The following is a 27,961-nucleotide window of genomic DNA, read 5'->3' as shown; positions in this document are numbered from 1 at the left end:
CTGACAGACACTGGTTGCTTGCAAATCAATATTTTAAAAAGAAAACGGCTAGTTAATCAATTGTAATTTTTATATATTCTGTTCATAACCACATATATACAATAAACAATTCTTTTAAAATGACATTGTCAGTTATGTATACTATTAATTTTGCATCACAGAGGCTTGAAAGACAAACTATTAAAATTGATATACAATTTCTATTCGCTGACATACAATTTCCAGTTATGCAAATACGTATGAATCTATTTACTCCACAAAAAGTAAAATTGTATTTTATAATTGATTAAAGATACATTATGGGAGATAAGATAAAGAGATGGTAGTTCTCGCTATAATAGTTAAAAACTAGATAGTGTAAAGGTAATTTGCTGAAAATTTCAGTCAAATTGATCCACTATGAGCCGAGAATGAAGCAGGTGAAATTTTTGCATAGTCTCGGTCATCATTACTAAAATCATTAATATAAACAGCATAGTCTCGATTATCCACTTTTTTTGATTTAATTATCAATGGCCGTTAGCGGCATATAGGAATCTAATCCAGCCAACATCGAAGGCTAGCCTTGACATCGAGAGTTTATTATGGTCTGGATAAGTTAATTAATGTCTAATTGATAATTTAGATAACATTTCAGGCCTAAAGAAAGACTTATAATAAGCAGATTTTTCTCTTGCATAATGCATGTTTAATAATTATCTTTTGTTATATGATACAGTAAATATATTTGCAAATTAGCTTTTAATGACAGGAAAAGAACAGGTTCTTGTCTAAGTGAAAGTTAATATGTTGAAAATTTCAGTCAAATTACTTCATTCTGAGCGGAGTTATGGTCGTGTAGTCTCAATTGTCATTGCTACAATAATAAAGAAAGTCTCGATTATCCATTAAATTATTAACTGGCAATTGTATTTAAATCCGTTGAAAATCTAAACCAACCGATGATCTAGAGAATTGATTATGAGCTTGGCATGGGAATAAATGCCTAATTAATGATTTATACATTTGCAGCCAAACGAAAGATCTGGCTCTTACATAATGCATCTTTAATTTCTTCTTGACAGAGTACATTATCTCAACATTGTTTAACTGTTAAACTTTAACCCCATGTATACCAGTAACAATAATAATATAGATTTATCAATAATTAATGAAATACAATATAGCATCCAGCTACTTGCAATGCACTCATTTACTTTTTTCAATGTCAATTGATTTCTGGGGTTATTAAAATATGCCTAAACTCTTAAACAGAAACAAAATTGCTGGTTTAACTTTTTGAGAATTCAAACTACAAGTATTGTAGGTTTGGTTTAGGCATGATAAAATGTGAATTAAGTCTTGTGAATTAAAAAAGATGTTCCTGACAATGATTTCACCAGATGTAATGAAATTCAATACCCAATGTGTCAAAAATGTATTTAACATTTTCCACTGATGCAACACACAATAATTTTCTATGCACACATTTAACAATGATCATTTATAGATCGTAACAAAAATATACACCACTATTTACATTTATAAATTATATATTCATTATTAATAAATATGCACCCACTATACATTTACATAAATTAGTTTAACTATACCAACATAGCTTATTAGGGCTACTGTTATGTATGTATATATATCCTAGTTTAATAGATTGTAGCCTAATATACAATAACTTTAATACAGTTTTTGTACTGGGTCTAAGTAATTATCATGTCAAAAGGAAATAACTGATATAATTTTGAATTGAATATTTTATCTTGTGGCCAAACATTTCTAAGCATTTCTCTTCATAGTTCTTTAAGGTCTTGAGATAGCTACTTGAGTCCTATGAACAATGTTTTGTTTAAAATTCCAAAACATAAGAATTTGGATCTAAAAGTTTTAAAGAAGAGCAACAGAGATTTATGTTGCTTTTTACTAAGAATATAAGCTGACCCATACTTCAACTCAAATTATCTGCAACTTGTTCATATTGATGTTATATACTTTGTGATTTCTGTCCATATCTGACCTACATTGTTTATCATCTAAATTATATTTAAACAGCACTTTTCAGCCCTTATGACATATTACAAAATTATTTTACATGGCCCAATATCCCTATAACACCTCTTTAAAGTAATATATTGAATCTCAAACAGACAGCTTAAATCAAGATTATGAGTTTATAAGGAATGACGTGTTAATGATACTATGCATTATATGCAAACAATAATTAGAATAACTTGATGGAGAAGCATTAGACTGTGTCTTGAAATATCTTTCCATACAATGAATTTATGATTTCTTTCCTCAATGGATTGATGGTGCTATGTAAATGTGTATAAGTTATGAAATAAAAAAGAACATGCTATGCTCAATGGAGAGCCATTAGACTATGCCATGAAATATCTTTCAATATTATGAATTTATGATTTTTTATATCAATGGTCTCATAGGTCTATAAAAATATGTGATTTCCTTTGAAAAAAAAAAAAGATCTGATATGGTTCAACTTTTAAAAATCTGAAACAACATTTAAGAAAAAACACCCAAGAATATTCTGTGCCAATTTTTCCCACTATCATCTGTTTTGCGTATTTTTATCCACAATAATTTTAACAGTATTCAGCTTCATATAAATATATAATAGTCAGTAACGATATATTCATATCACATAGGTAACACAAAATTTGATTCAACTGGTTACTCATTATAAACATGATTAATACACATTTATTCATACTGGATAATTGTATAGATCTATTTCTTGATATTTGGTGGAATCCTCTAACATTCTCTTGCAGCCCACATAGTAAAACTATTTCTCCGAGTCTATATGAGAACGAACTATTTTCTAAGTTTATGAAATATGTTGGACGATATCTCATTTAGTAAGAAGATGATTTATCTGAAATTAAAATAATACAATATATAACTACATGTATAAAGAAAACATTATATTTTTGTGTTTATTTTTTCTAACTCTATTCCCAGCTCACACTCAGTCACACCTCATTGAAAACAAGGTGACTATGCATATTCATCTGGTCGTATGTCTTATTTATACTGCCAACATTTTTTTACTCTTTATATTTTGATTAGAAAGCATAAGTTAAAATTTGAGAATCTGACACTTTTATGATCGTGATGTAATCTGATTGAGTGACTTCGTGTTTACGGTCTTGACACCAGGGATAAGTTAATTACATGGAATAAAATAATACTTGTATATAATCCTAGTGCCAAGTGAAGTGCTATGATTAAAGTATGCAAGAGTATTTTACATATTAAATGCCCTATATGATATTCACCAAAACCTGCCACCGCCCATAACTGGAATATATACTAATGTCCAAAAGAAAGTATACACACTAAAAATATGTGATAAAACTACACTGAATATGTCTCGTGCGTCCAAACTCAATATTTCTAACCAAATAAAAGGCAAAACAAATGGACATTGTACCTAAATACCGCATACAATGGAAAAATGACTTTGTTTGAAGCAGGACGAAATGCTCAGTGTATACTTTCTTTTGGACATTAGTATGATCAATAGTCTGTGAGTAACCATTGTATATATTTATTGATATAAATATATTTGTACCTGTTGTTTATACATTTCTTTAACATCTTCTAAATCTAGCCGTAACTCTTCTGTTTCTTCTACTTTCTCACCATACATTTGTAATATAGCATTATATCTACCATCTAATTCCTAAAAAATTAAATGTGACATGTAATGAAATATGAAATGGCTACAATGACTGTAATATGACAAAGAGGCAAAGAAGGCTAAGCGTTCGGTTTGTTTTTCCAAATGCACCAAAATAAATAGTTGCTGTCCTCACAATATAAGGAATTATTATGCCAAGTTCCAAGATGAACCATTCAGAATTGCGTCCTGTAAACAGTAAACAGAAAAATTGGACGTGACTCTGCCCCTGAGGTCGGGACATGCATCAAAATCGCCGTCCTTAGGCTATAAGCAACACTTATGACAAGTTCCAAGTTGATCCTGTGGCCTGTAGGCAACACATTGAAAAAAAAAAAAGGGTGTGGCTCTTCCCCTGTGGGTTGGGCATTCATCAAAAACAATAGGGATCATCCTTAGGGTATAAGGAATAAGTATGCATAGTTTCAAGAGGTACCATCTTTCGCTTCTTCACCAACCAGGGTATTACCCTGAGAGAGATAAAGATGGGCATACACAATGCTGTGTGCAATAAGGGAAATTTTGCCCAGGCAGTGGCACTGGACTACTCTTATTTTGATTTCCAACTGCTGTGGGATCTTAAACGTGCCGCAAATGGTATACACATGTGACTTGTCAAGGCTTCCATCCTGCACCGTTAAAACAGGGAAATTAGGCTGGAAACTCAAGAGTTAATTAAGAATAGAAAGTGGCATCAGGTGTTCTAGAGTCAGCATACCTTGCCTCCTGCATGGCATATGATCCTACATGTAGACTTGGATTTCATGTATAAGTACCTTAAAGTTTGTAAGTAATTCTGGATATTCTTTTAATTGGTCTTGTAATTCTTCATTATGATTGGTCAGATTTACGAGTTCTTTAGCCATAGATTCTCTGGTTCTTTCTAACTGTGTTATTTCACTCTGTTAATATTAACAGAATATTTTATATATTGTCATGGTTCTCCTCTGTATTACAAGTAAATATTTATACATGTATTGCCAGGTTTCATTAAATTTGAATGGAATGAAATGGGGTTAATGCCTTTCTTTTCTGCACCAACTGGGCTAATCAAGACGGGCACACGCCCCAACAGCAGAGTTTCTGTTTATTCTTCATTGAATTCTAACTGTCAAGTGTTCTTTTACATACACACCAATGAGTACACAGGTGGACTAAACACTTATTCATTGCCAGGCCATCCATTATGCACCACTGACAAGTAAAAACAAGGCAGGTAATTCCAGAGTACTCGGACAACACCAGGATGGAACCCAGGTTCTTCTAGTTAGTACATGTAATTCAATTTGGTCTATAAGATTACATTTTGTGTACTTCTTCAAATATTTGAAAACAAATAAATAACAATGTGACAATGACTGGCCTCAAAAAGAATACCCCCATCAATGGCTTTACCGTCTGTGCTATCTACGAAATAGATTTACCTGTAATTGAACTATTTCACCTTCTCTAAGTTTTAATTGTGATTGTAAACCTTCTATTAAAGCTGTAGCACCCGAATGTCGTAATTGTTCATATAGAGATATTTTATTACTGTTGTTAGGTGGTGATAATATTAGACTTCTTTCTAATAGATCTTCCTGTAATTCAAATCAATTGTGTAAAAGTACATGTCTATTCACTGAAATAGTCTATTTCTAAACAGGAGCACAAGCTTTAACAGTCAAAATGTGAATGGAAAGATAATTCAGCTAAATGTGGTTAAAATATACAATCCGTATATTATTAATACTTCATTTGTATTAATTTCTTATTATGTAAGGCCCAGTTTTAAAAATAATGACCTTGATGGTCAAGGCTATAGCATACTTTTAAAGAACTAGCCCATATTTGGGACAATGAACAATTATCAAAATATACATTAATATTCTCCAGTCTACTGTGTATTATTAACAAAATAACTTACAGAGAATATACACGATATAACCCTCATGTTGTAAGATAGTTCATAATTGTTTTCTTAATTAAATGTTAAACGATCAATTTGAAACTGGGGGTGGATTTTCTTGTTCTTTAATAATTGGTAGATTTTGATGTGAACATTTCAATATCCCTTGCTTAACTACATTTTGAGCAGTATAATACAAACTCTACTGGATGATAAATACCTGAGGTAAAGATCATATAAACTATAGTTAATGATAAATACCTGAGGTAAAGATAAGAAAGATGGAGGTTGGTCTGTAAAACTGGCGATACTCTCTTGTCTAGATACAGATATAGGTGATGGTGTTCCACGAGATTTAGGTCTTTCTCTTTCCTAAAACACATAAAAAGTTGTTATTTTCTTACTAATCTTTTATGAATGGCCACACAAATATTCAAGTAATTGTTCATGTTTAATCAAACTAATTCTTGTGTATTCATAATTCAATGTCAGTTAAACAAAACAGAATTAAATCAGTTTGTTTGTCTCAAATAGGATATCTTTAATATATCAATTTAATGAAATCAACTAAGAAAACCCCCCAAAAAACTCAAAATTAGACAAGGAAAATATGTTGATTTGAAAAATTCATATTTCTAATAATCTGAAAATCCACCTAAAAGAATCCAAAAATAGATGATATGCATGCAATTGAATCTTTAAATAGCTTCAGAATACAGACTTCTGCTGATAACATATTCATTGATAAGTGTGTCTGATAGAAAAAGTTACATACTAGAATTTTTATCTGTTCTTCTGCTAAAGCTAATTTTCTTTTTTCAGATTCCAATTTGTTTTTCTCCATTTCTATTTGACTTTCTAAAAACACCTGCAAACAAAATAAATATAGAGTTTATTACTGATTTAACACATCAGAGTTCAATATGGCAAATCATAAGAATTTTTGTACCATCCAAATGACTAGGCAATGTTCCTTTCCAGATCCACCCATTCAGCACCACTGACAAGGGGAAATCAGCCATGAAAATCCAGAGAAACTTTCTTGTCCAACACCCACACTGAACCAGGAACCTCTACCAGTGAGTTAGTCATAGACCCACCATAGCTCAAAAACAATAAAGATCATTTTTTAGAACTATTTATATATCAGAGTGCATACATATAGTCTAAATATTGTCAATAAATAAACTAAATGATATTAATTTTCATTATTTCAGTGAAAATTTTAGACTTACCTTGTCTCTCTTTAATTCAGTTATTTCTTTAGCCGCCTGATTTTTAATGGCTTCTATATGAGCTGTTTCACTGTTGGATTAAATTACATCTTAATTACAGCCCCATACATTTGATCAAAACATATTTTAGTAAATTCTATTAACATATTTATAATTATTGTCCAGATGGAGAATTAGTGTGCTACTTAAAACCAGTTCTTAGAAAGGCAATTAACCTATCCCTGATGTCATTCATTCTGTATGATGTATAAACATGTTAACCAATCAGATTGTGTCATTGTCTGTTGTCAGGCCGTAAAATTGATGCCACATTCTCTGACAATCTAAAAATTTAGAACATTCTGCCAGACGAATATGGGGGCTTTCTATTACTAAAATATGGTTTAAAGCATCAGTTTCACCACCTTTTACTAATAGATGGTTAAAGGCATCAGTTTCACCATCTATTTCTAATATATGGTTAAAGGCATCAGTTACACCATCCTATACTAATATATGGTTAAAGGCATCAGTTTCACCATCTATTACTAATATATGGTTAAAGGCATCAGTTACACCATCCTATACTAATATATGGTTAAAGGCATCAGTTTCACCACCTTTTACTAATATATGGTTAAAGGCATCAGTTACACCATACTATACTAATATATGGTTAAAGGCATAAGTTTCACCATCTATTACTAAAATATGGTTAAAGGCATCAGTTTCACCACCTTTTACTAATATATGGTTAAAGTAATCAGTTTCACCATACTTTTTATTACAAAAATATACTGGATAATAGTCTTGTGAAACTAAATATGTACATACTTTTGTTTGGCTTCCTCTAACAACTCTATTTTTGCTTTATCCATTCCACTTTGAACAGTTAAGTGTGATTTTTCTTGTTTTAATCGTGAATTTTGTGTTTCTAGGGATGTTATTTTACTTGTTATATCTATCAGTTTTTCAGTAGCTGTTCTTTCTTTTTCTACAGCAATAGCTAACTGATTCTGAGTATCAGCTGGAAGAAAGCAAAATAAAGTTTTTTTTTTAACAATTATACGATTTCAGTATCATCTATTTTTAAAAGTAACTATGATTATAATGTGCAACTTTAAACTCCTTACAGTACATAATTGCAGCAGATAATTCAAATTATTACTCACAATTTTAAAATGTTTAAAATTTTATGGACTACATGTAGTAGATTATCTTTGTTTTTGACCTGTTGACTGTCGCAATAAAAAGATTCCAAAACAAACACATCATATTCAATAAAAATGTAATTTGATTATTCACCTAAATCAAATAGTGTTTTTTCTAAAGAACTAATTTAAAGTAGCTAAGTCTCTAACTCAATATCATCCAAAATCTTTGGCATTGAAAACACGATTTATTTGTCAATTTAAATCAACATTGATGTTGTGATCTTACGGTGAAAAGATGGGCTTCTGACATCCAATAATTAAGACAAAATAAACGTAGAAAGAGGCTAGATATATTCTACAAGTCATGTCGAACGGTGACGTCATATTCTTATCTGGAGAGCATGCGCAATAAATACTATCAGTATAGAGTGTAATAACCACACACTAGAGATTGCCATTGGATTGAGACTTCTGGCGTATTTCGCGGAACATAACTGATTAGAAATTGCAGTAAAAACAGAAACGATTGAATGTAAATCAGTTTATATACATTCACATTACATTATTATATGTGTTGCGACCCATTTGTGTCAATTTCTAGATCCAAAATATTAGCGAATTAGCTCCTTTAAACTATTTTCCATAGTAATTTCAATCAAGTAAGATATTAATACTATCACTTACTTAATCTATCTGTTAAATTTTTTTCTACTTTTTCAAATGATGCAGCTTGTGATTTATAAGATGCTTGAAGGTTTTCTATCTGTCGTAATAAAGGTCTTGTGGCTGAAATAAAGGTATGATCATAAAAGAGAAGTTATACATATACTTCTTTTTGGTAAAATTGTTGTATTTTCTTTCTTGGTGTCATCCAGACAACTAGCATTATATATCCATTTAAACTAATAAGATATTGTCCACAAAGGATTAAAATTATATATGGATCACCTTGGATTAATTCTAACTCTCTATCTTAAAACATATATGCAATGCAAATGTTTGAATAGACACTTACTAGAGGAAACATTCTGTGATAATTCTTGATTTCTTTCTTCATCAGCTTGCATTTGCTATAAATAATAACAGTTCTGATATTGAAAAGTATAAAAGATTTAAAACTATATTATTAAAACAAGAATGTGGTCTAAGGGGTTTTAGCAGGAGTTATTTCCGATGGATTAATAAAATGCAATCAAATAATACTAACAAAGATGTGGTCAAAGGGGAGATAATATTGTGTTAGCGACATTTAGGAGGAGTTATTTCCCTTTATTCTATTTGTAATGATTTTCCATGCGATATCTTCAAGCTTACAAATTGGCTAACATATTTTTATACTTACAAATTGTAAATCTGCTATTTCTTGTCTCAACATGTCTTCCTTTCTACTATGTTCTTTTTCTAATCTTGACATACTAATTCTTAAATCTTCAATCTAAAAATAATATATTAATAGAAAGTGAACAGTACAATAATCTTCTTCTGTGCACATATTATTTTTTTTATAGTTTTATGGAAATTTTATTTAAATCAATGCCCTTATTCGTATTGATTTTTTGATTTTAAAACTCCTGATGTCAACAGACTGACTATCATCATCTGGAAACGACCATGGTCAAGTCCGGTCATATTATTGTGTCTTTCTTGTGAATCATTTTTTTTGTTTTTCATTTAGAGTGAATTCTGTATCATTACAAGCCTGGGACTGCACAGCACACTGGATGCTGACAGCTGGCCTTCGGATCCATTCACTTGATTTGCTATATGTTGTTTCAGTTCCGTTTGCGTGTAGTGCAGTCCTCCTGCATTTACTATAGATATATAGAATGCAAGATAACTGTAGAACAATTGAAGAAATGTAATGAAATAAGTGTTTAGTGTCCTATTGTTCTGCACCAATTGTGACAATAAAGACAGGCATACGTCATACAGTGTGCTATGAGTGAAATTGTGCCCGAACAGCAGAGCTAAGGCCTACTCTAATTTTGTATTCCAATTGTCACGGAACTTGAGGTTTTTCGTCCTATCTAGACTTTAGAACAAAAGAAGGACAGAATGAAAACAGTACAATTAGAATGCGTACCTTGAGTACATATAACTTAGATGGAATAAACAGAAAAATATTTATCTAAAACATCTGAAAGACAGGTAGATAAGTACCGACTGCGTAAAGTTTGACGGGTCTTAATGAACAGAAATCAAACGTCAGTGTTAAACATTCTGTCATCTAAATCATTTTTCACTAATTCCATGGTGAAATATATTTGATTGAATCCGTTGCTTTACCTGCATTATGAGACCTTCTTTCTCTTGTCTAGCTTTTAGAAATTCTTTATTCATAGTTTGTTTGGCTTCCTCGCGTACCTGCATCTCTAAACTTAAAGCTATTTCACTGGCCTTACTATCTTGTGCTGCATTGGCTTTATGAAGTTCTGCTATCTCTCTACATGACAAAAAAAAATCAAAACATCAGCTTAACACAACTGGGTCATTTTATGACTAGGAACTCGCAAAAACAGAGTCGATGAACACCACTTAACTTTGATGTGCAGATATCTTGAATACCTATTTTTAACATCAATATTAAAACTCGACCTTTCTGGTGAAATATTTGTAAAACATAAGAAGTCTATTCTATTTATAAATCTGAGATTAAGAACTATTTTTTATGCTGAATTATTTTCAATAAAGGATATGATCAGTTGATTACAAATTCAAATCTCTGAACATCAGTTGTATGGCTGAACAAATCCTAACAAACATACAGAATATTGAGTAAAAAGTAATATTTACTTATAAGAATTATCAAGAGCTGTTTGTAAACTACGTATTTTATCTTGGACATCATCCTCTTCCCCCTAAAAAGAGATACATTACACATAAAATGCTGGTTTCAAAACATAGTAAAAAATGGTTGAGCTGAACATTGTAAATATGAACATTGTAAATATGAAATGAAATGAAATGGGGTTTAATGACCTACTGTTCTGCTTCGACTGGGCTAACACCATACAGTGTGCTATGAGGGAAATTCTGGCCAGACACCGGCCTTACGAACTCTCTTACATCGATTTTCACCTGTCAAGGGTTCTTTTACATGCACACCAATGCGGAACCACAATGAACTTTCTCGGCTAATACAGGGATTGAACACGGGACCACCAGGTTAGCGAGCTAGCATCTTACTCACTGAGCCACTGTGGCTCCCAATGTAAACAGGCTAGACCTCTCAGATTTGGGTAAAAATCAAAGTGTTGATATTATTATTAAGTTTTGATTTACACTGTAATGTGGATATCTGCCAATATACAAAATGTTTGGTCCATAGAGACATTGTTGGGATATAACATATTTTGTGTTCCACTACCGACAGCTTAAGCCAAAAAGAAACTACAACAGATCAGGTAGAGTTTGTTCCATCACTACATGAGATCAATCTTATTCAGCACTTAAACTAAATCAAGGGTGGGCGTGGGATTTAGCTCCTTCAACACTGTGTTGAGTTATTTTCTATTGTGAATATTATACTTGCCCTGTATTTGAGTAATTCTTTTTCTTGTTTCTGTACAGCAGCATTTAACTGATTTATAGCATCTAAAACAATAATACAAATTATATCCATGTCACACACAGTCCATAACAAATGTTCCAAATTTTTTAACCAAATACACATTAATGCCTAAATCAAATAGAATGTCTTAAAACCATCAAATATAGTTTAAAATTCAACAATGTAGTGAACATAAAACAACAAAACACTGACCTGTTTGTTTTTTCTCCAAGTCATCTTTAACATCACAGACTTTCCTTAGATGATCTAATTCTTTGGTCATATCGTCTATTTTAGACCTGAATGAACAATTAAATACATTTATACAGTTTGTAGAGAGAGAGAGAGAGAGAGGTTTAACGTACACTCACCACAAACTAGGTCATTTTGGGACTAACATATGGTTCAATCTTGTTTCAATAATTCGCTTGCATTTAAGGGTCTTTAGATGTGGGAGGAAACCAGAGGACCCACAGAAAAACCATGAGGTTGGACAGATGATCCTACTCCTTGTCAGTTACAAGTGGGGAAATGAAATCATGTCACTTGACTCAATGACAGACTGTATGATACAACGCGTTAACCATACAGCTACCCAACCCTCCAGTTTGAAGAGAGAGAGAGAGAGAGAAATGGGTTTTAACATCCACTCGACACAAACTAGGTCATTTTGGGACTAACATATGTTGTTTTTTTTTAAATTTTATTTACATAATTTGCTTGCGCGTAGGGGTCTTTAGCAGTGGGAGGCAACCGGAGGACCCAGAGAAAACCCACGAGGTTGGACAGGCGCCCCTACTCCTTGCCACGTACAACCAGGGATTTGAAACCACGCCAGTCGACTCAATGCAGTTTGAAGAGACTGCAGTAGTCAAAAAGTAGGGGCACTGGGCACGGGGGTGGGGGGGGGGGGGACACTCTGGCATGTCTTTCTTCTCCTTGTGCCATAAATTGTTTTTTTAGCCATTTCATGACAAAATAATCACTTAATATCAGTTATTATCTGATGATAACATTATCCTGTAAGATATTTTATATATAAGTTTAAACTAAACATACTTTTGAGATGTGATCAAAATGTCATTTTCTTTTTCTTTAGAACGTAATTTCTTGATGATATTGTTACTCTGTAGTTGTTGTTTCGACAGTTTTTCTCCTATAAATATCAGATAAGATTTAAGATTATTGAATCAACATATTAAATGTAACATTACTGATGTGAGATTTCAAAAGCCGCCTTCTTCTACAGATAGGAGCTGTTGTAATTGAGAGGTAAGGGCACTAGATTCTCTATTGAAGTGTTTCGGGTTCGAATCTCAGTATGTGGGGGTTGGGTGGAGGACTATCTCAGGATTTTTCAAGCCTAGTTCCAACTTGTCATGTGTAGTGTCTACGGGCCTGACAAGTAAAGTGTTGCCTATTTATGCAGATGAGGAGAAATAAAACCCCATTCTATTCTGCTTCAGATTAAACAATATTACATGTGAATAACAAAACACATCTTCTACTAATAAGAGTCAATGCTGCCATGTTAACCCTTGTCATCACTTCTATTTAGTTTGTTTTATTTAACCCAATGAATATTCAGAAGTTAATTATAATAGGTCTACATTCACCAGCCATGAATGTATCTGAATAGTAAACTTAGTTGTGGTGTCAATACTATAGAATCATGGTGAACACAAGAAACCACTTTATTCCTACCTTCTAATAACAACTCATTTATCTGTTCATCTTTTTCTTCTATTAACTTGAGATGACTTCGATCAGAAATTCTGGAAACATTAAAATAATTTCAGTTTCTGATCAGAAATAATTTAGACATATAATCTATAACTCTTGCTTAAAAACTCAGCTTTTCAAAATTCTTTATAAAACAAATAACATTATATAGTTTTGTATGCGCTATGAGTATGTTTTGTGAATTTGGCGCTATATAAATGGATATATTATCATTATTATTATGTGTATCTACAAAATATTGAAAAGACAGGTTGCCAGGCAACGAAACATACGCCCACAACAGCTAAGTCGTCCGAGCAGTCAGCAAGAGTTGTCGTATATTTTTTCAATTGTCGGTAATGAAACATTTATCATACACTAAAATCATATTAAGAGTAACAACTCATTAAGTAATTATCAGAGAATCGTTAGAATTTGTTTAGCTTTTAGTTCTGCCCCATGGCAACGTTTAGTATACGAAACATTTAATATCATGGATTTAGCTGTTCATTGAAAATCAATATATTTGTTCATCAAGACCTTAAACTCTGTGTATCAATCTAAAGTCAATCAGATGATAACTTTAGCCTCTAGAGTGTCCACAAGATATTTTTAAGTAATCAAGGGCCATAACTCTGACAGTAATTATCGGTTATCATTGAAAATCAATAGGATTCTTTGCCTCATGACCTTAAACACTGTGTATAAATTTAAAGTCAATCGAATATTAACTTTAGCCTCTAGAGCGTCCACAAGATTTTTCAAAGTGATCAAGGGCCATAACTCTGGCAGTAATTATCGGAAATCACTGAAAATCAAAAGGCTTCTTTGACTCATGAAATTAAACACTGTGTATAAATTTAAAGTCAATCGGATATAAACTTTAGCCTCTAGAGCACCCACAAGATATTTTGAAGTGATCAAGGGCCATAACTCTGACAGTAATTATCGGATATTGTTGAAAATCAATAGGATTCTTTGCCTCATGAACTTAAACACTGTGTATAAATTTAAAGTCAATCGGATATTAACTTTAGCCTCTAGAGCATCCACATAATTTTTCAAAGTGATCAAGGGCCATAACTCTGGCAGTAATTATTGAAAATTGCTGAAAATCAATAAGCTTCTTTGACTCTTAAACAATGTGTATAAACTTAAAGTCAGTGGACGCCGGACGGGGGCGACGACAATATATGACCACATTTCAATGTGGGCGTATAAAAACTATCAAATTCTATACAATGTGGGCGTATAAAAACTATCAAATTCTATACAAATACAACCGTGAAAGATTGACAAACATGAATGCAAAAAAACAAACATACGAACACATTTCAATGTGGGCGTATAAAAACTATCAAATTCTATACAAATACAACGGGGAAAAATTGACAAACCTGAATGCAAAAAAAAACATCAAACGGGGAGGGGGGATTTGTATGTGTGCATATAAAAATTAAGGACTTACTTTTTGTTTAATTCATCTTGTACTGTACTGAGCTGTTTCTTTATATTATCTCTTTCCTTTAATAGAAATAAAATAAATAATAAATTCTAATAAATTTACATTATTTAATGAAGACTGCTTCCAAATGATAAAAACTTAAAATGGCATGGTTGGATATTTATCGGTGATCAATCAGAGAACCAGGTAGAATTTGTTATACATGTGTATATCAATATTTCAGATTTCTGGCCTTTTTAAAGGGGCACCAAACATATTCCTGCAAATTGCTGCTATCGCTGTATTATCTTAAAGAAAGTAACACCTGTTGAGTTAATCACAACACCAACTACTACTATATGATTTTCAGGAACTGAAGAAAGGTTTTATTTTTTACCGTATCTTCTTGCATTATATAAGAGAATAACTAACCTTTATTACACTTGTTAATTTTTTCTCTCCTTCCGTTATACGCCGTTTAAATTCTTCCGTTAATGTATCTACATCTACCATCTTAGCTTCATGAGCCTCTTCTGATTGCTGTAACTGACTGTAAAAACAAAAAAAAATGCAATATTGAGTCACAATATAGCAGGACATGAATTATATAATGTGTAACTCTTTATCTGCTTAGTACATGAAGCCATACATCAGGAAAACTCAAAAGTCAACTTTTGTATACATCTAACAAATATTTGTAGATTTTCTATAACCTACTTTCTTAAAATACTGTTAGTTTCTAATAAATCATTATTTTCTTTACTGAGGTGGACCAATTTATTTTCTCTTGCTTGAAGAACTTCAGCCATTTCTGCCAACTTCTGTAAGAGATAAATTAAAGCAATAACATTAATGGATGAAACACCTTACAAACAACACCTTTGATTCCACTAACAGGGAGTTGCGGTGTTGACTGAGAAAGTTCCTCTGGATTCTCGGGCATGGTTTCCCCCTTGTCAGTGGTGCAGGGCGAAGTGAATGACAAGGAAGAGTGTCTGGTTATTCAGAAAGGATGAAAAACCTAAGGTCCTGTGTACACACTAGTATGTACTTAAAAGAACCTTTGATAGTTGGAATTTGAAATAAGAGTAAGCCATAGTGCTGCTTTAGTCCAAATTTTCCCTCAAAGCACACTGTATCGAGTATGCCCGACTTCACTAGACTGGTCAGTGCTGAAAAGTAGGAAGTTAAATCTCATTTCATTTCAGAAAAGTAGGACATTATTCCCCGTTTCTTTTCAATTCGTTCACTAACAAGGCCTTTTTCTGTTCATCAATACCTGCATGTATGGATAATATCTTATAATTCGTTAATTAAATCATTTCAAGATCTAGTGTAAAGGAAAAAATGACAACCAAATATATTGAGAGGCAATGAAACCACAAGTACGAAATATCTAACACTTGTTTAGACTCTATTCAGCATTGTTACAAAGATCAAATACTGCAAATGGTGATCAGATATACATCAAAACTCATCTGGATATTCATTTCTTGACTTGCACATGTACTTTGCTCAGGATGAAAATGAAATGGGGTTTAACATCCTACTGTTCTGCTCTGACTGGGCTAATGAAGACTGAGTTCAGGAAGATGATTCATGTGCAGGTTTATCACCGATTGATGTTAACGCATGATCAACATGCCAGGTGTGATTAAAGCACAGAGGAATCAAGCTATCAAATTTCTTGGGAACACTGTTTAATGTTGAACAAGCTAATGTTTTAGTTAACATGTAACCTGCATCCCTTTTGTAGACCATTTGTCTTGTTTTATCTTGTTTATATTGTATGTACATGTACATGATGTATGTTTGTAACTTGTGACATGTTATTGCTGTATTATCTTTCTGTAAGAAGCATGGAGGAATAATAATTATATATAATTTAATGTAAGCAGGACATTTAATATCACAGAGACTCTGTTTTATTGGTATAATACAATATGTTGCACTGTCATAAATAATGTTTTAAATATCAATATGTGATCAAATAGTAATTTCTCGAACAGTTTAAAGTTTACCATTTACAGAGGCAACATGACAGGATGCCAATAAAACAATTTTATTATTCATATAACACAAAAATAGGCACTGAAGAAAGGAGTTATTTTGATAGAAATCTTGAAAATGTTTTAAGTAATTGAAAGCATTAAACCTACCGGTACATAAAGACTGTTTCATCTGACATAACAGACATGGATACAGGATGGGGGAAAAGGGGCATGTAGAGGTTTACAGCCCTCCGACCCTTTTCTATTGAAATTTTGTTTCTTCTTTTATTCCTTCATTACATGAGGAACACTTGTTGGGATTAACACTATTATCAATATACTGTCCTCATCAATTTATTTGTTAATTATGTATAAACTTGCAATATCCCTATTCTTCATTCATTTATTCACCTTTACTATTGATGAAACAATGGGATCTATATTTTTGGCATATCCGTAATTACATAATAATGAAGCTTCTAAGTGAAAGTATAGATTTCTATGTTTGGGTTACAAAAATCACTGGAAAAGGTCATAAAATTGTTTGCATTCCTACAATAATAATTTGGTCTGCAAATCCCTACACACTTTTCAAAAATCCTGTATCCACACCTGTCTAAGTAATCTTATTTCTTGGAAAAAAACAAATAGCATATCTAGATGTTAGAATTTAGTTTCAAAAAGTTAGTTTAGTAAAACACAAATAACAGATATTGATCTTTAAAAAAGGCTTGATTGGTCGATCAAGATATCAAAATCAATACCAATACTTAATATTTTGATGTTACTTCTTGACCTTGTGGGGACCTTTTTTTTTGAAAAGGTGTGTATATTGAGTAGCCTAAATTGGGGACCTGCTAATCAAATTAAAGGGCCACCTCATTTTGTTCATGCAAGTCAGAATACGTAATAACAGACAATGAACATTAAAACATAACACAATCAGATAAATTCTATCAACGGATATTACCTTAATTAACTGCTGATCTTGTTTTTGAGCAGTCTGAAAATCAGCATGCATTAAATACATAAAAATAACTACATATGTATACATACTAATATACCTGTACTTAAAATCATAATAGTTATCTATATTTCACATGAATTCAATCTCAGGATTGAGGATGTTATTGTTATGCAAATTTTTTTATATTCATTTTCTTGTTGTAAATAGTATGTATACATACTAATATACAGGTACTTAAAAAATTATAATCTACAAAAAGACTATAAATAATTATCTATATTTCACATGAGTTAGCTCTCGGGGTTGACAATTTTACAATGTAGGTCTATGCAAATTTTTTATATTCATTTTGTTGTTGTAAATATTCAAAATAATTTTTCATCCTTTAATAAACAATCCAATCAATCATTTTTTTTGTAACATTTTTAGGTAAAATGTAGTGCATCTCATATACAAGACAAATTTGCTAATTTTTTATTTTGATATTATCTATATAAACATAAAGACAGTATATTAAAATATTTGCATACGTGCAGTTAGCAAAAAGCATTTTAAATTGATTTGATCGCTTTTATTAAGTTCTGCTGACAAAAACAAATTAAGATACCGATTTCAAATGTGCCCAATCAAATTTGTATATTACTTGCTTAGTAATTTTGTGTAGCTTTTAAAATCAAAGCAAAATACAATAGTTTGGCTTATAGTCCAGGCAAGATAGCAAAAGTGCGGGCAGTTGCTGCAATAGAAATGCCGATCACGGTTTATGGTCGGTATATTATGACCAAAAAAAGTCCCAGTCCGAAATCCGTGTCCAAATGGGTCAAATTGGCCAAAATCCAAAATGGCCACCGCTTTTGGCTTGTAAATTCCAATTTCCACCCAATTATCACAATATGATCGAGTTTGGTATCAAAATATACGTTTTCGGGGTAACTGAATCCATTTCCATACACATTTTTGTGATAAATGTTACCACCGAGTCAATATTAGGGGTTATTCAAGATGGTAGTCAGTTTTGGCGGGAAAATTCGAATTTTACATAAGGATCAAGTTTGGTGTCAAAATATATGTTTTCGAGGTAGCTGAATCTATTTTTGTACATATTTTAGTGATTAAGTGATTGCCTGTGTCAATATAGGAGACATTCCAATTTGGGATTTAGATTTCCGATTAGGGATTGGAGATTAATGATACTCCTACCTTAGACCTAATACAATGACTTTCATCCAGTATCAAACTAAATTTCATTTGGAGTGTCTCCCACTTCACTGCGGTAGCAGCATAGGGGTATGTCGACTGGGGTCATTCTCGGGTCACTGCGGAAGCTGGTTCTGCCTTTTGAAGCACATGGTACAAAATGATTCAGATGTTGAGACAGATGGATACAGTATCGCCTGCTTGTCAGATATGTAGTGAACCATTTAACAATGAACAACCCATAGTTATTGGTCAATGTTTTAAGGTTAATGAAGTGGAAAAGTCTGTATCCAGGTCTAGAGGGTCCGCCGTGCCAAAATTCATTTTCGCGGACCGTTGTCTTTTACACGGTCTGTAGGAAAGACTAGCAGACATATATAATCGGTGACCGCTGTTACAACAGTAAACAGTAGAACGCGCAATGCCTATTTTTTGGACAAACCAAGACAGTTCAAATGACGACTTGACATTAATCTGGTTGTATTTAATAAATCAGCATTGAGGCTGGTGTCCCTAAATTGCCGGTTAGCATACTCAGGGCCAATAAGCAAACCGTCACAACAAATGACATTTAATGTCACCAGTAACTTCCTTGGCCTGGCTTAAAGTGTATTTTGATCGTCGTCTCGTTCTTGGGGTTGTCAGTCTACTTCCTACTCCCTACCCCTACCCTCATCAGGGAACAGAATCGAATGAAACTTGGCAGGTACCCTTTGTAAGGAATACCAGTCCCTTTTGTTGCTTGTTTTTCTTTACTCACAGGTCGTTTAGTTCTTGATTGCAGCTAACTATGTTCATGTTCGGATCTTAATCATAATCCCTTAACCAACTGTCAATGTATGGTATGTCATGGCATATACGTCAAATCGCTTCTACCATGTGCCACAGAATTCAAATTTTCCCCGATCCTACCCCCTCCTAAAGTGCCTTAAGTTTGGTCTGCCTACCCTCGGAGGCCCTAGCACGCCCTTGGCTTATTGTTGAACTTAGTCATGACTTTACACCAAGTTTTATTCTGTCTTAAATTCTATGCCATTGAAATTGGTATCTCCGCTCATTACTGAACGTAAGCCAGGAATCTTAATCGGCTCAATATTGTCGGCCTCCAATACCCGTTATCTTTCCGTCATTTTGGGAATGACGATGGGCAGTTCACTGCATACCTCACAAACAGGCGATATTGTATCCATCTGTGTCTCAACATTTGAATCATTTTCTTAAATAAATTCGCCACGTGCTTCAATAGGTTTGGCCATCTTGGCTCAATTTTCGAGGTTGGTGATCGAAATCGGACACACCCACGACACTGCGTCCACAGTGGGCTGAGAGTGACCCCTTTCATCATGTCTGCTACGCTGCTTCCCTAGTGAGCAGTGGTCGACCAGAGCGTCTAAATGAAATTTAGTTGATGCTTGATGAATGCCATCGTATTAGATCTCAGGCGGACTCGACCACTTGTAATCCCCAAATATCCAATGGGATTTCCCATTATTTTGACCCAGGGGAACCAGTTAATTACCAAGATGACAAAAATGTGTCAAAAATGAGATCAGCTGCCTCCAAAACATATATTTTGACACCAAATGTGGTAATTTTGTAAAATTCGAATTTTCCCGCCAAAACTGGCCGCCATCTGGAATTAGTTCCCAATATTTACTCCGCGGTATAACTAATCACCAAAATGTGTATGGGAATGGATCCAGCTACCTCGAAAGGATATATTTTGGTGATAATATACGCCTAGACCGACCATAAAACGTGGTCAGCATTTCTATTGCAGCAACTGCCTGAAATGGTGCGAAATTGAGTTAAAATGTCAGGAATGCTATTTCAAAATTTTGCTCGTCAGACATGTATAGGTACTAAGTAGACCAAAGGTTAAATATATGTACATGTATATATACTAAGTAGACCCAATAATGTAATGCTTAATATGAACAATTTTACAACTGACCAGACAAACATTTAGTGCATTGATAGAAATTGGTGTAAATTTAATAAAACAACATCTACACACACACACACTTCAAATTGTATACTACTCAGCTCATGAATATTCAATTTAACTATACACAAAACACACACACACAAAAAAAAAGAGGAATTGACCAATTTAAACAATTGCAGTAGGATTGTGCAACAATGAAGTAAATGATGGGACATATCTCTTCCTGGAGAGAAAATCAGTAATGCACAGCTATCCTGGTCTCATTTTCAGCTTGACTTACCGGTAATTGTGAAACATAGTATTGTTAAGGTTATGAATTGAATAATCCCAATTGCTAATGTTTGAAGATTTAAATGTGTGTACTACTGTGAGTGAAGGAAAAGAGGTTCTAACTCTAACCCTACAGAAATATTACAGGGTAAGGTTTATAAGATTAAGTTAGTAAGTGGATGTGGCACTAAATTTGATTTCCTGGCAACAAGCTACTTGTACTACAGCAAAAAAGAGTTATCCCTGAATTACTTAAATTAAATATCCTATGAAAAAAAAAGAACCGTAATTGTATTCTAATCCATAGAATCGTGTCCTGTAATGCCATTGAAACTATCTGTTTTAATCAGAGTTGTTTTGTATCCCTGATCAATCTATGTGCTTGTTTGTTTCTCATAAGTTTTTTTTAAAAAAAAATTAGCTATATACTAACTCTTGTATTGCTATAGTTTTCAAACGGAAGATTATTGGTGATAATGATGTGACCAACAATATGCATGTAAGGTTGAGGACAAGTGTTAAATTACATATTCATGTGTACACCCAAAGAAAAATGAATTAATTTCACCACAATGAGGAAGTCTTTTATTGTACAGGTACTTGACCTGGCCCATATTCCTCTGAATTGTTAAAATGGAAATAAAGCAACCAGAGAAATGATATCAGCTCCATTCTTTCTGTAAAAGACTTACAGAAAATAAAACTATTCACAAAAACTTTCAGGATACTATCCTTTCAATGACAAAGAACTACAAAGCATGCCCAGATTTTAGCTCTTTGCCAATAAAAAGAAAAAATCCTCACAGTATAGACTGCCATTAATTTGTAGGTATCTTGATACATGGATATTTATACTACAGCAGAAAGAAAGAGTGGTAGGAAAAAAAGCACCACAAAGCAGGTTATTGCCACCCACAAATACTTACCTTTAATAACTTTTCAGTTTGATATGGATTACTACCACTCTCTTCTGATACTACTGATAATTCTGGTGCCCTGTGTCCTAAAATATACAACAGAAGCCTTAAATACATGTACACCAGTAAGGACATACATGTACTTGTACTAAGAAATCATAAAGTTTTAAATCAAAAAAATGACAAAAAGACAATATCAGCTTCATGGCAAGACAATAATAATCAACTAATGTGCAATCATGTGTAATTGGCGATAAATTCATTGATCATCATTTGAGTCATTTTGAATCCTTTGTCAACTACAATATGGTGATGGTTGAATCATTAAAAAACAGGAAAATTGCTCCAAAAATACTTCAAATCCATTAAGTATTTATAAAGATATCTTGAACTGAAAATTTCACAACATTCATCATTTGATGCAGATAATATAATCAAGCCAGTGCCCTCTAATAAGAGTGTTAGGTAAAATCTTTTGATGGGCCCTTTCTTAATCTAATTGAATCAAAGCGGGGGATTATCTACATTTTTCCTTTTGATATTTTGGTTCTATTTTCTTAATTGAATACATTTTACAGTAGATTAGGCAATGACAAATGAGATTTAGAACATCAGAAATATTTAGCAAGTCACATTAGGTTGTACAGCAATGACGTGCTTCTGCATTTGCCATCAAAGAATAAACTCTGTTTTATAAGAGTAAAAATATTGTAATGATTATAACTACATGCTACTCTGTATATCTTACTGAGTTCATCTTGTGATGGTCTTCTATGATGTTCTGTATCATAATCATCACCTGAGTCAATATCTTGTCTTTCTAAGCTATCTCTCCCTGGACTCATCTGATCACTTTCCCCAGCTTTACTATATGTACTAGAACTAGACTGACTATCAGATCGTCTATGGGATGTACTTCCGCGTTGGACTGTTTTTTGTAAGGCTATTCGAAGGGGAGATAAATCAAAGAGTTTATATTCACCATTAGGTGTTGGAGCTGATATAATTTCAATGTCTGAGGAAGTTGTTGTTTCTATTTCATCACTGCTTTCATGACCACTTTTATCATTTTCAGATTCAAATTTTGAACTTTCAGATTTTTCACCATTGGAATGTCCGTCACTACCAGAATCATCTGGTCTAGATGTGTCCTCCATTGCTTCTTCAATCATGCACTTAACAAAAGAACCTCCAAGACTTTCATAACTTTGTTCTAACATGCCCTGATTATTTACCCCCTCACTGGTTTCACCAATATCTTGTGGATCAACTATGGTATCTCCGGAGGTACCTGTCTCCACACTACTATCCAACTTACTACTATCACACAATGATTCACAGTTTTGCACATCCATATTTACATTTTGTTCAGTGTCATCAAGAACACTGTCACTCGTATTTATATCACAATGTATATCAGTAATGCTATCATTTTTTGAGAGTTTTTCTGTACCTGCATCGACAGGCACTTCTTGATGAATGCCATCTGAAGGATCAATGGGAATATGTTCCTGCAACAGTGGGGAATCATCTTCTTCAATGAGTGATGTCTGCTGATAATCAGTTCCTGATAAAGTTAATATTGTGGTATCAGATGCTGAGAGAGGATCTGTAGTTTCCACTACAGAATCCATATCAGATGTAGAAGAAGGTTCAGTTAAAGGATTGTCTTCTTTGAGAAGGTGATCAATGGGTGAGGAATTATATGAGTTTGATTCTGTGGCAGAACAAACTTCTATACTGTTGGTTGAGCTACAGTAAGATTTTTCTAATTGGTTCATTTCAGATTCGGCGCTTATTTCAATAGTTTTGTCTGAATCAACTATTGTCATTGACTGTTCAGTCACCGATTCTATATTGGAGTCTTCAGACAAATCTTTCGATTCAGAAACATCAGACTCTTCCACTTTTATGTCAGTAAACAAGCTATCTGAAATATCAGTTCTGTTTATTTCTTTGTCTGTAACAGATAAATCTTGATCATCAGAAACGGTTAAAGTGTTTTCAGAAGCTAGGTTATCATCAAATTTATTAAAAACTACAGTTGGTTTGTTTACTGATTCGTCCTGCACTACATCTTTTTCAAATTTTTGCTCCGATTCCGGATCAGTTAAAGGAAACAATTCACAATCATTTTTCTGTACAGGTTCCTTTGCACTACTTAGCTCTGATTCTATTTCACTTTTCTTCATTAATTCTTTATCACTTTTCTGGGCTGATTCATTTTTGCTCTTTTGTCCTAAGCCTTTGTCACAAGTATGAGCCAAGTCTATTTCACTCTTCATTGCCAAGTCTTTTTCACTTTTCATTACCAACTCTTTTTCCCTTTGCAGTACACTAACAGCTTCTGTTGCTGTATTGGTATCCTCTTTACCATTCCCTTTAGAACTAACGGACCCCCAAGAACTAATGCTGCTGTTTCCATCATCCTCAACACCACCCCAACTAAATCCCCACCCCCCAAATGAAGAATCCTCCTTCTTAGGAGGGGTAGTCACTTTCTGTATATTTGTTCTAGGCGAGGATGATTTAGATTGGGGTTTGATACGTTCATCTGATGATTTTCTACTCAGTGGAAGCTGTTTATCTCTCTCACTGGCTGATTTCTTGGTTTTTATTTTGGATGACTCATCCTTCGAAATTGGTTGAAGATCTCCAGACTTTGGACTGGGGGCTACACCTGCTTTCTGTTTATCTGTTGCATCACTAGCTGCTGGTAACCATGAATTCCAGAATTCAGAGCTTGGTTCCTCAGATTTTGGTGTTGATGTGCCTGGAAAATAAATAAATACACACTACATTGTGACCAATCACTCCAACACTAAACCCAAACCCAACAGTATTAACCATATTTGCTCAGTTTTAAAAACACAGTAATTCACCCAAAAATGTGACATTGTTTACCAATGCAAGCAATTATTCAATAATTCCAGGTGTTCTTTAATGTAAATATGTAAAACAACATCAATTAAGACAACAACACTCCATTAAAATGATCTAATTTGATCTAGTAACTTATGGTGTCTCAAAACATTGCTGCACATTTTGAATCTTCCAATATCGCATATAGTTACATCAGACAATTAAAACATGGCTCCATATTGATGGATAATATATTTGAAATAATTACTTGGACTTTCAACTTTCGGTTTAGCAGGCTGTCCCCCTTCATCAATATCAAGTACTTTATCGATTTTCTGTTGGGCATTTTTTATGGCCTGAGACGCCAGGTCAGTCCACCCGCTTGCCTTCCACCAACTCATTCTCCGGTGTTTTGTTTGGATCTAAATTTACAAGTGTTTTTTACATCTAAATAATATCAATAACCATATGGCATCTTCACACACAGCTTCACTGCAAAAATAAACCAGATGTATTAAATGTATTAAAGAACTCATACTTCTCTTGATTCATACCTTTTGTTTAAAAATTTTATTTTGACTTTTCAACAAATATGTACATGTAGTTGTTATATCTTCAGGAGCTGCAGTGGCTCAGTGAGTAAGATGTTGGCTCTCTAACCCAGAGGTCCTGATTTCGATCCCAGGTGCACTGAGAAAGTTCACAAGGATTTTCCGACATGGTTCCCCGGTCCCCCCTGTCAGTTGTGCAGGACGGAGGGCCTAGCAAGGGACAAAGTATAGTTGTTTGTATGGTATGGAAAACCAAGACCCTGCGTACACATTGGTGTGCACATAATAGAACCCTCGACCGTTGAAATTCGAAATAAGATTAGGCTGTTGTGCCGCCATGCAGACAAAATTTCCCTCATATGGCGTATGCCCATCTTCATTAGCACAGTCTGTGCAGGGTATTGGAGGTATACAGACAACTCATCCTAAAGACAACTCATCCCAAGTTAGAAGACAACTCATCCCAACTTTAAAACATGGGTCAAGAAGTAAGACAACTCATCTCTACAAAATAAAAGAGTCCTTTTATTTCAAAAAGTCAATTTAAAACATGCTTATAAAAAATCGCTGTCGTGAGAAGAGAGGGCAGGTCATATTCTCCCTTCGTCATAATAAAAGAACAGGTTAAAACAGGGGGTCCATCTTACTGAAATTGCCGTCATTAGTGTGGATAGAAAAATGTGATCAATAAAATACAATATTTGTTGTGGTATATTTATTTGTGATCTTCATAACTTGGTCCGAGTGGTCATATATCTTGACCCATGTTTTAAAACAAACAAAACTATTTTGCGATGAGTGTTTCTTTTTTTTTAGGTTGGGATTAGTAGTCTTTTATTTTGAGATGAGTTGTCTTCTAATTTGGGATGAGATGTCTTAAATTGGGATGAGTTGTCTTTGGGATGAGTTGTCAGGTATTCCTGTGCAGAACAGTATTAAATATGGTAAACTGCTGCTAAAATTCCATATAAAGAACAATATAAATGAAAAATATGTATCAATGTTTAATTCCACAATCATCACTTTTATTCTATTGAGTTGTAAATATTTGGGCTGTAAAACCATTTAAGTTAGAAGCCAAGTGGTGTAGCCCCTTATGTACAAGGACAATAAAAACCTGACCTCTCTGCATATTGGCATCAGGAAATTATGATAAAATGATAGTCTTTTGCTTGTCAATATCTCTCAGCATAGTAACAGAAAAGTATCAAAGGATGCCCATGGGAATAACATGAATACACCCTGACTTTGCCTTAAAAATGTGGATGTGTAGATGTGAACATGCAATGTCTTCAGGCCAACAAAGTAATAGGCTTGTTGACAGACCGCTTGGTAGTACATGTGAAGTATTATAACACTAACAACAGTACAGTGTTGCAATGAAAGATCACTGGGCATAGGTAGGCTGCCCCACCATAAATAAATATCTCCAAATATCTCGACAATTACACCACAATATACACCAAGCCTTAAATCAGCTTCAAACATTTATAGTCACTAAATAAACGGTCATGCTGTACTTGATAAGCCATGACCATTTAATCATCCATAAATAATACACTGAAAGATGGTTCCGAGTGTCGGACATAACATCCAAGCACATGTGAGTAAAAAATAGGTTACATGGCCTTGTTTTGAAAGTAGTCTCGCTTAACCTGTCTACATTTGATTAAAAGGCCGGGATAATCAAGACTACTTTTTTACGAAACATAACAGAAAGCTGGAACAATAAAATGAATTTAGAAACATGCACGTTGGGCAACTCAACAATTGTTTTAAGAACCTTGTAACAGTAAAATGAAACTACTGCTAGTATCATGTTCTTGCTCAACACAAGTATTTCTGAGATATTATTTGTACTAAACCAAAAGATGCCGCTCCTAATGGTACAGTTTATGATAAAGCAATTTAAAAAATAAAACGAACATAATTTCTAAAGCTGCTGTGATAACCAATAAGCTAAATATTACTGCTATTCAGAATCGTCAACAATAGATTTTTTACGGCTGTAATGTTTGACAGATGTGTGGAGAATTGCACGTGCGACGGCTATTTATAGTATCATAGACTCTTCCGCTGTTATCATAGTGCGTAGTGTATGCGAGAAATCACTTCAAGAAAGTTCAAGATAAGCCACTGAAGCGTGTACATTCGCGGTGTCAAGACCGACTTTAAACTTTCTGTACGGTGCACGGGTCACCCTAGAATTGGCCAGTTATTTAAAATGTCTGATGTTTTATTATGTGTTATATTCGTGCAATGGGAGATTTTTTTCAACATTATTATATGTCTTGCTCAGCGTACATACATACATGTATACACACAAATCCTGCCATTCATATATTAATATATATTTTTTTTTTACAGTATAAGTATAAAAACGTCGCTACTTTGGCTCCGACCAAGACCCATTTCATGATACAGTATTGTCTTTGAAAACATACCTGTTTAATCCAGGTGAAACATGGGTGAAACTTACTAAATGTATTACAAGAAAATGAAGTAAACGACACTAGTGCATTCAATTATCAGTCGAATCAGTACGTGTTGACATTTTTATCTGAAAAGTCGGCCATGACAGATGACGTTTCA

General features: G+C 33.5%; 1 protein-coding gene across 5 annotated transcripts; it reads right to left on the bottom strand.

The window, feature by feature from the left end:
* Positions 1-52: 52 nt before the first annotated feature.
* Positions 53-27,961, bottom strand: LOC126809639 (TATA element modulatory factor). 5 transcript variants are annotated; one of them, XM_056098500.1, is made up of 25 exons: positions 27,849-27,961; positions 25,087-25,310; positions 22,705-24,729; positions 21,966-22,042; positions 17,628-17,660; positions 15,384-15,487; positions 15,099-15,216; positions 14,691-14,746; positions 13,205-13,275; positions 12,560-12,656; positions 11,714-11,799; positions 11,483-11,544; positions 10,744-10,808; positions 10,237-10,393; positions 9,293-9,385; positions 8,966-9,020; positions 8,635-8,736; positions 7,631-7,823; positions 6,818-6,887; positions 6,358-6,450; positions 5,844-5,954; positions 5,119-5,274; positions 4,471-4,596; positions 3,587-3,697; positions 53-2,887 (listed from the first exon to the last, which is right to left on the bottom strand). In XM_056098500.1, the coding sequence occupies exons 2-25, from the start codon at positions 25,217-25,219 to the stop codon at positions 2,864-2,866; spliced, it is 4,218 nt and encodes a 1,405-aa protein (XP_055954475.1). In that variant the 5' UTR covers positions 25,220-25,310; positions 27,849-27,961; the 3' UTR covers positions 53-2,863. The 5 variants fall into 5 exon arrangements, with proteins under 5 accessions (XP_055954475.1, XP_055954474.1, XP_055954477.1 ...); XM_056098499.1 differs by having other exon boundaries at positions 27,814-27,953; XM_056098502.1 differs by having other exon boundaries at positions 22,939-24,729; positions 27,814-27,953.

The sequence above is a fragment of the Patella vulgata genome, chromosome 2 (genome assembly GCF_932274485.2).
Source record: "Patella vulgata chromosome 2, xgPatVulg1.2, whole genome shotgun sequence".
NCBI classification, from domain to species: Eukaryota; Metazoa; Mollusca; class Gastropoda; family Patellidae; genus Patella; species Patella vulgata.
The sequence above is the reverse complement of the archived record's forward strand: the minus strand, read 5'-3'. Positions and strand labels throughout refer to the sequence as shown.

What these genes read in the sequence shown, in the direction of transcription:
- LOC126809639 (XM_056098500.1), bottom strand. Translation starts at nt 25,219, where the DNA reads ATGAGTTGGTGGAAGGCAAGCGGGTGGACTGACCTGGCGTCTCAGGCC. An exon ending in ATCACAGAATGTTTCCTCTA is followed by an intron (nt 8,737 to 8,965) that starts GTAAGTGTCTAT and finishes CCTTTATTTCAG; the next exon opens with CCACAAGACCTTTATTACGA. An exon ending in AAATTTAACAGATAGATTAA is followed by an intron (nt 7,824 to 8,634) that starts GTAAGTGATAGT and finishes GCTTTCTTCCAG; the next exon opens with CTGATACTCAGAATCAGTTA.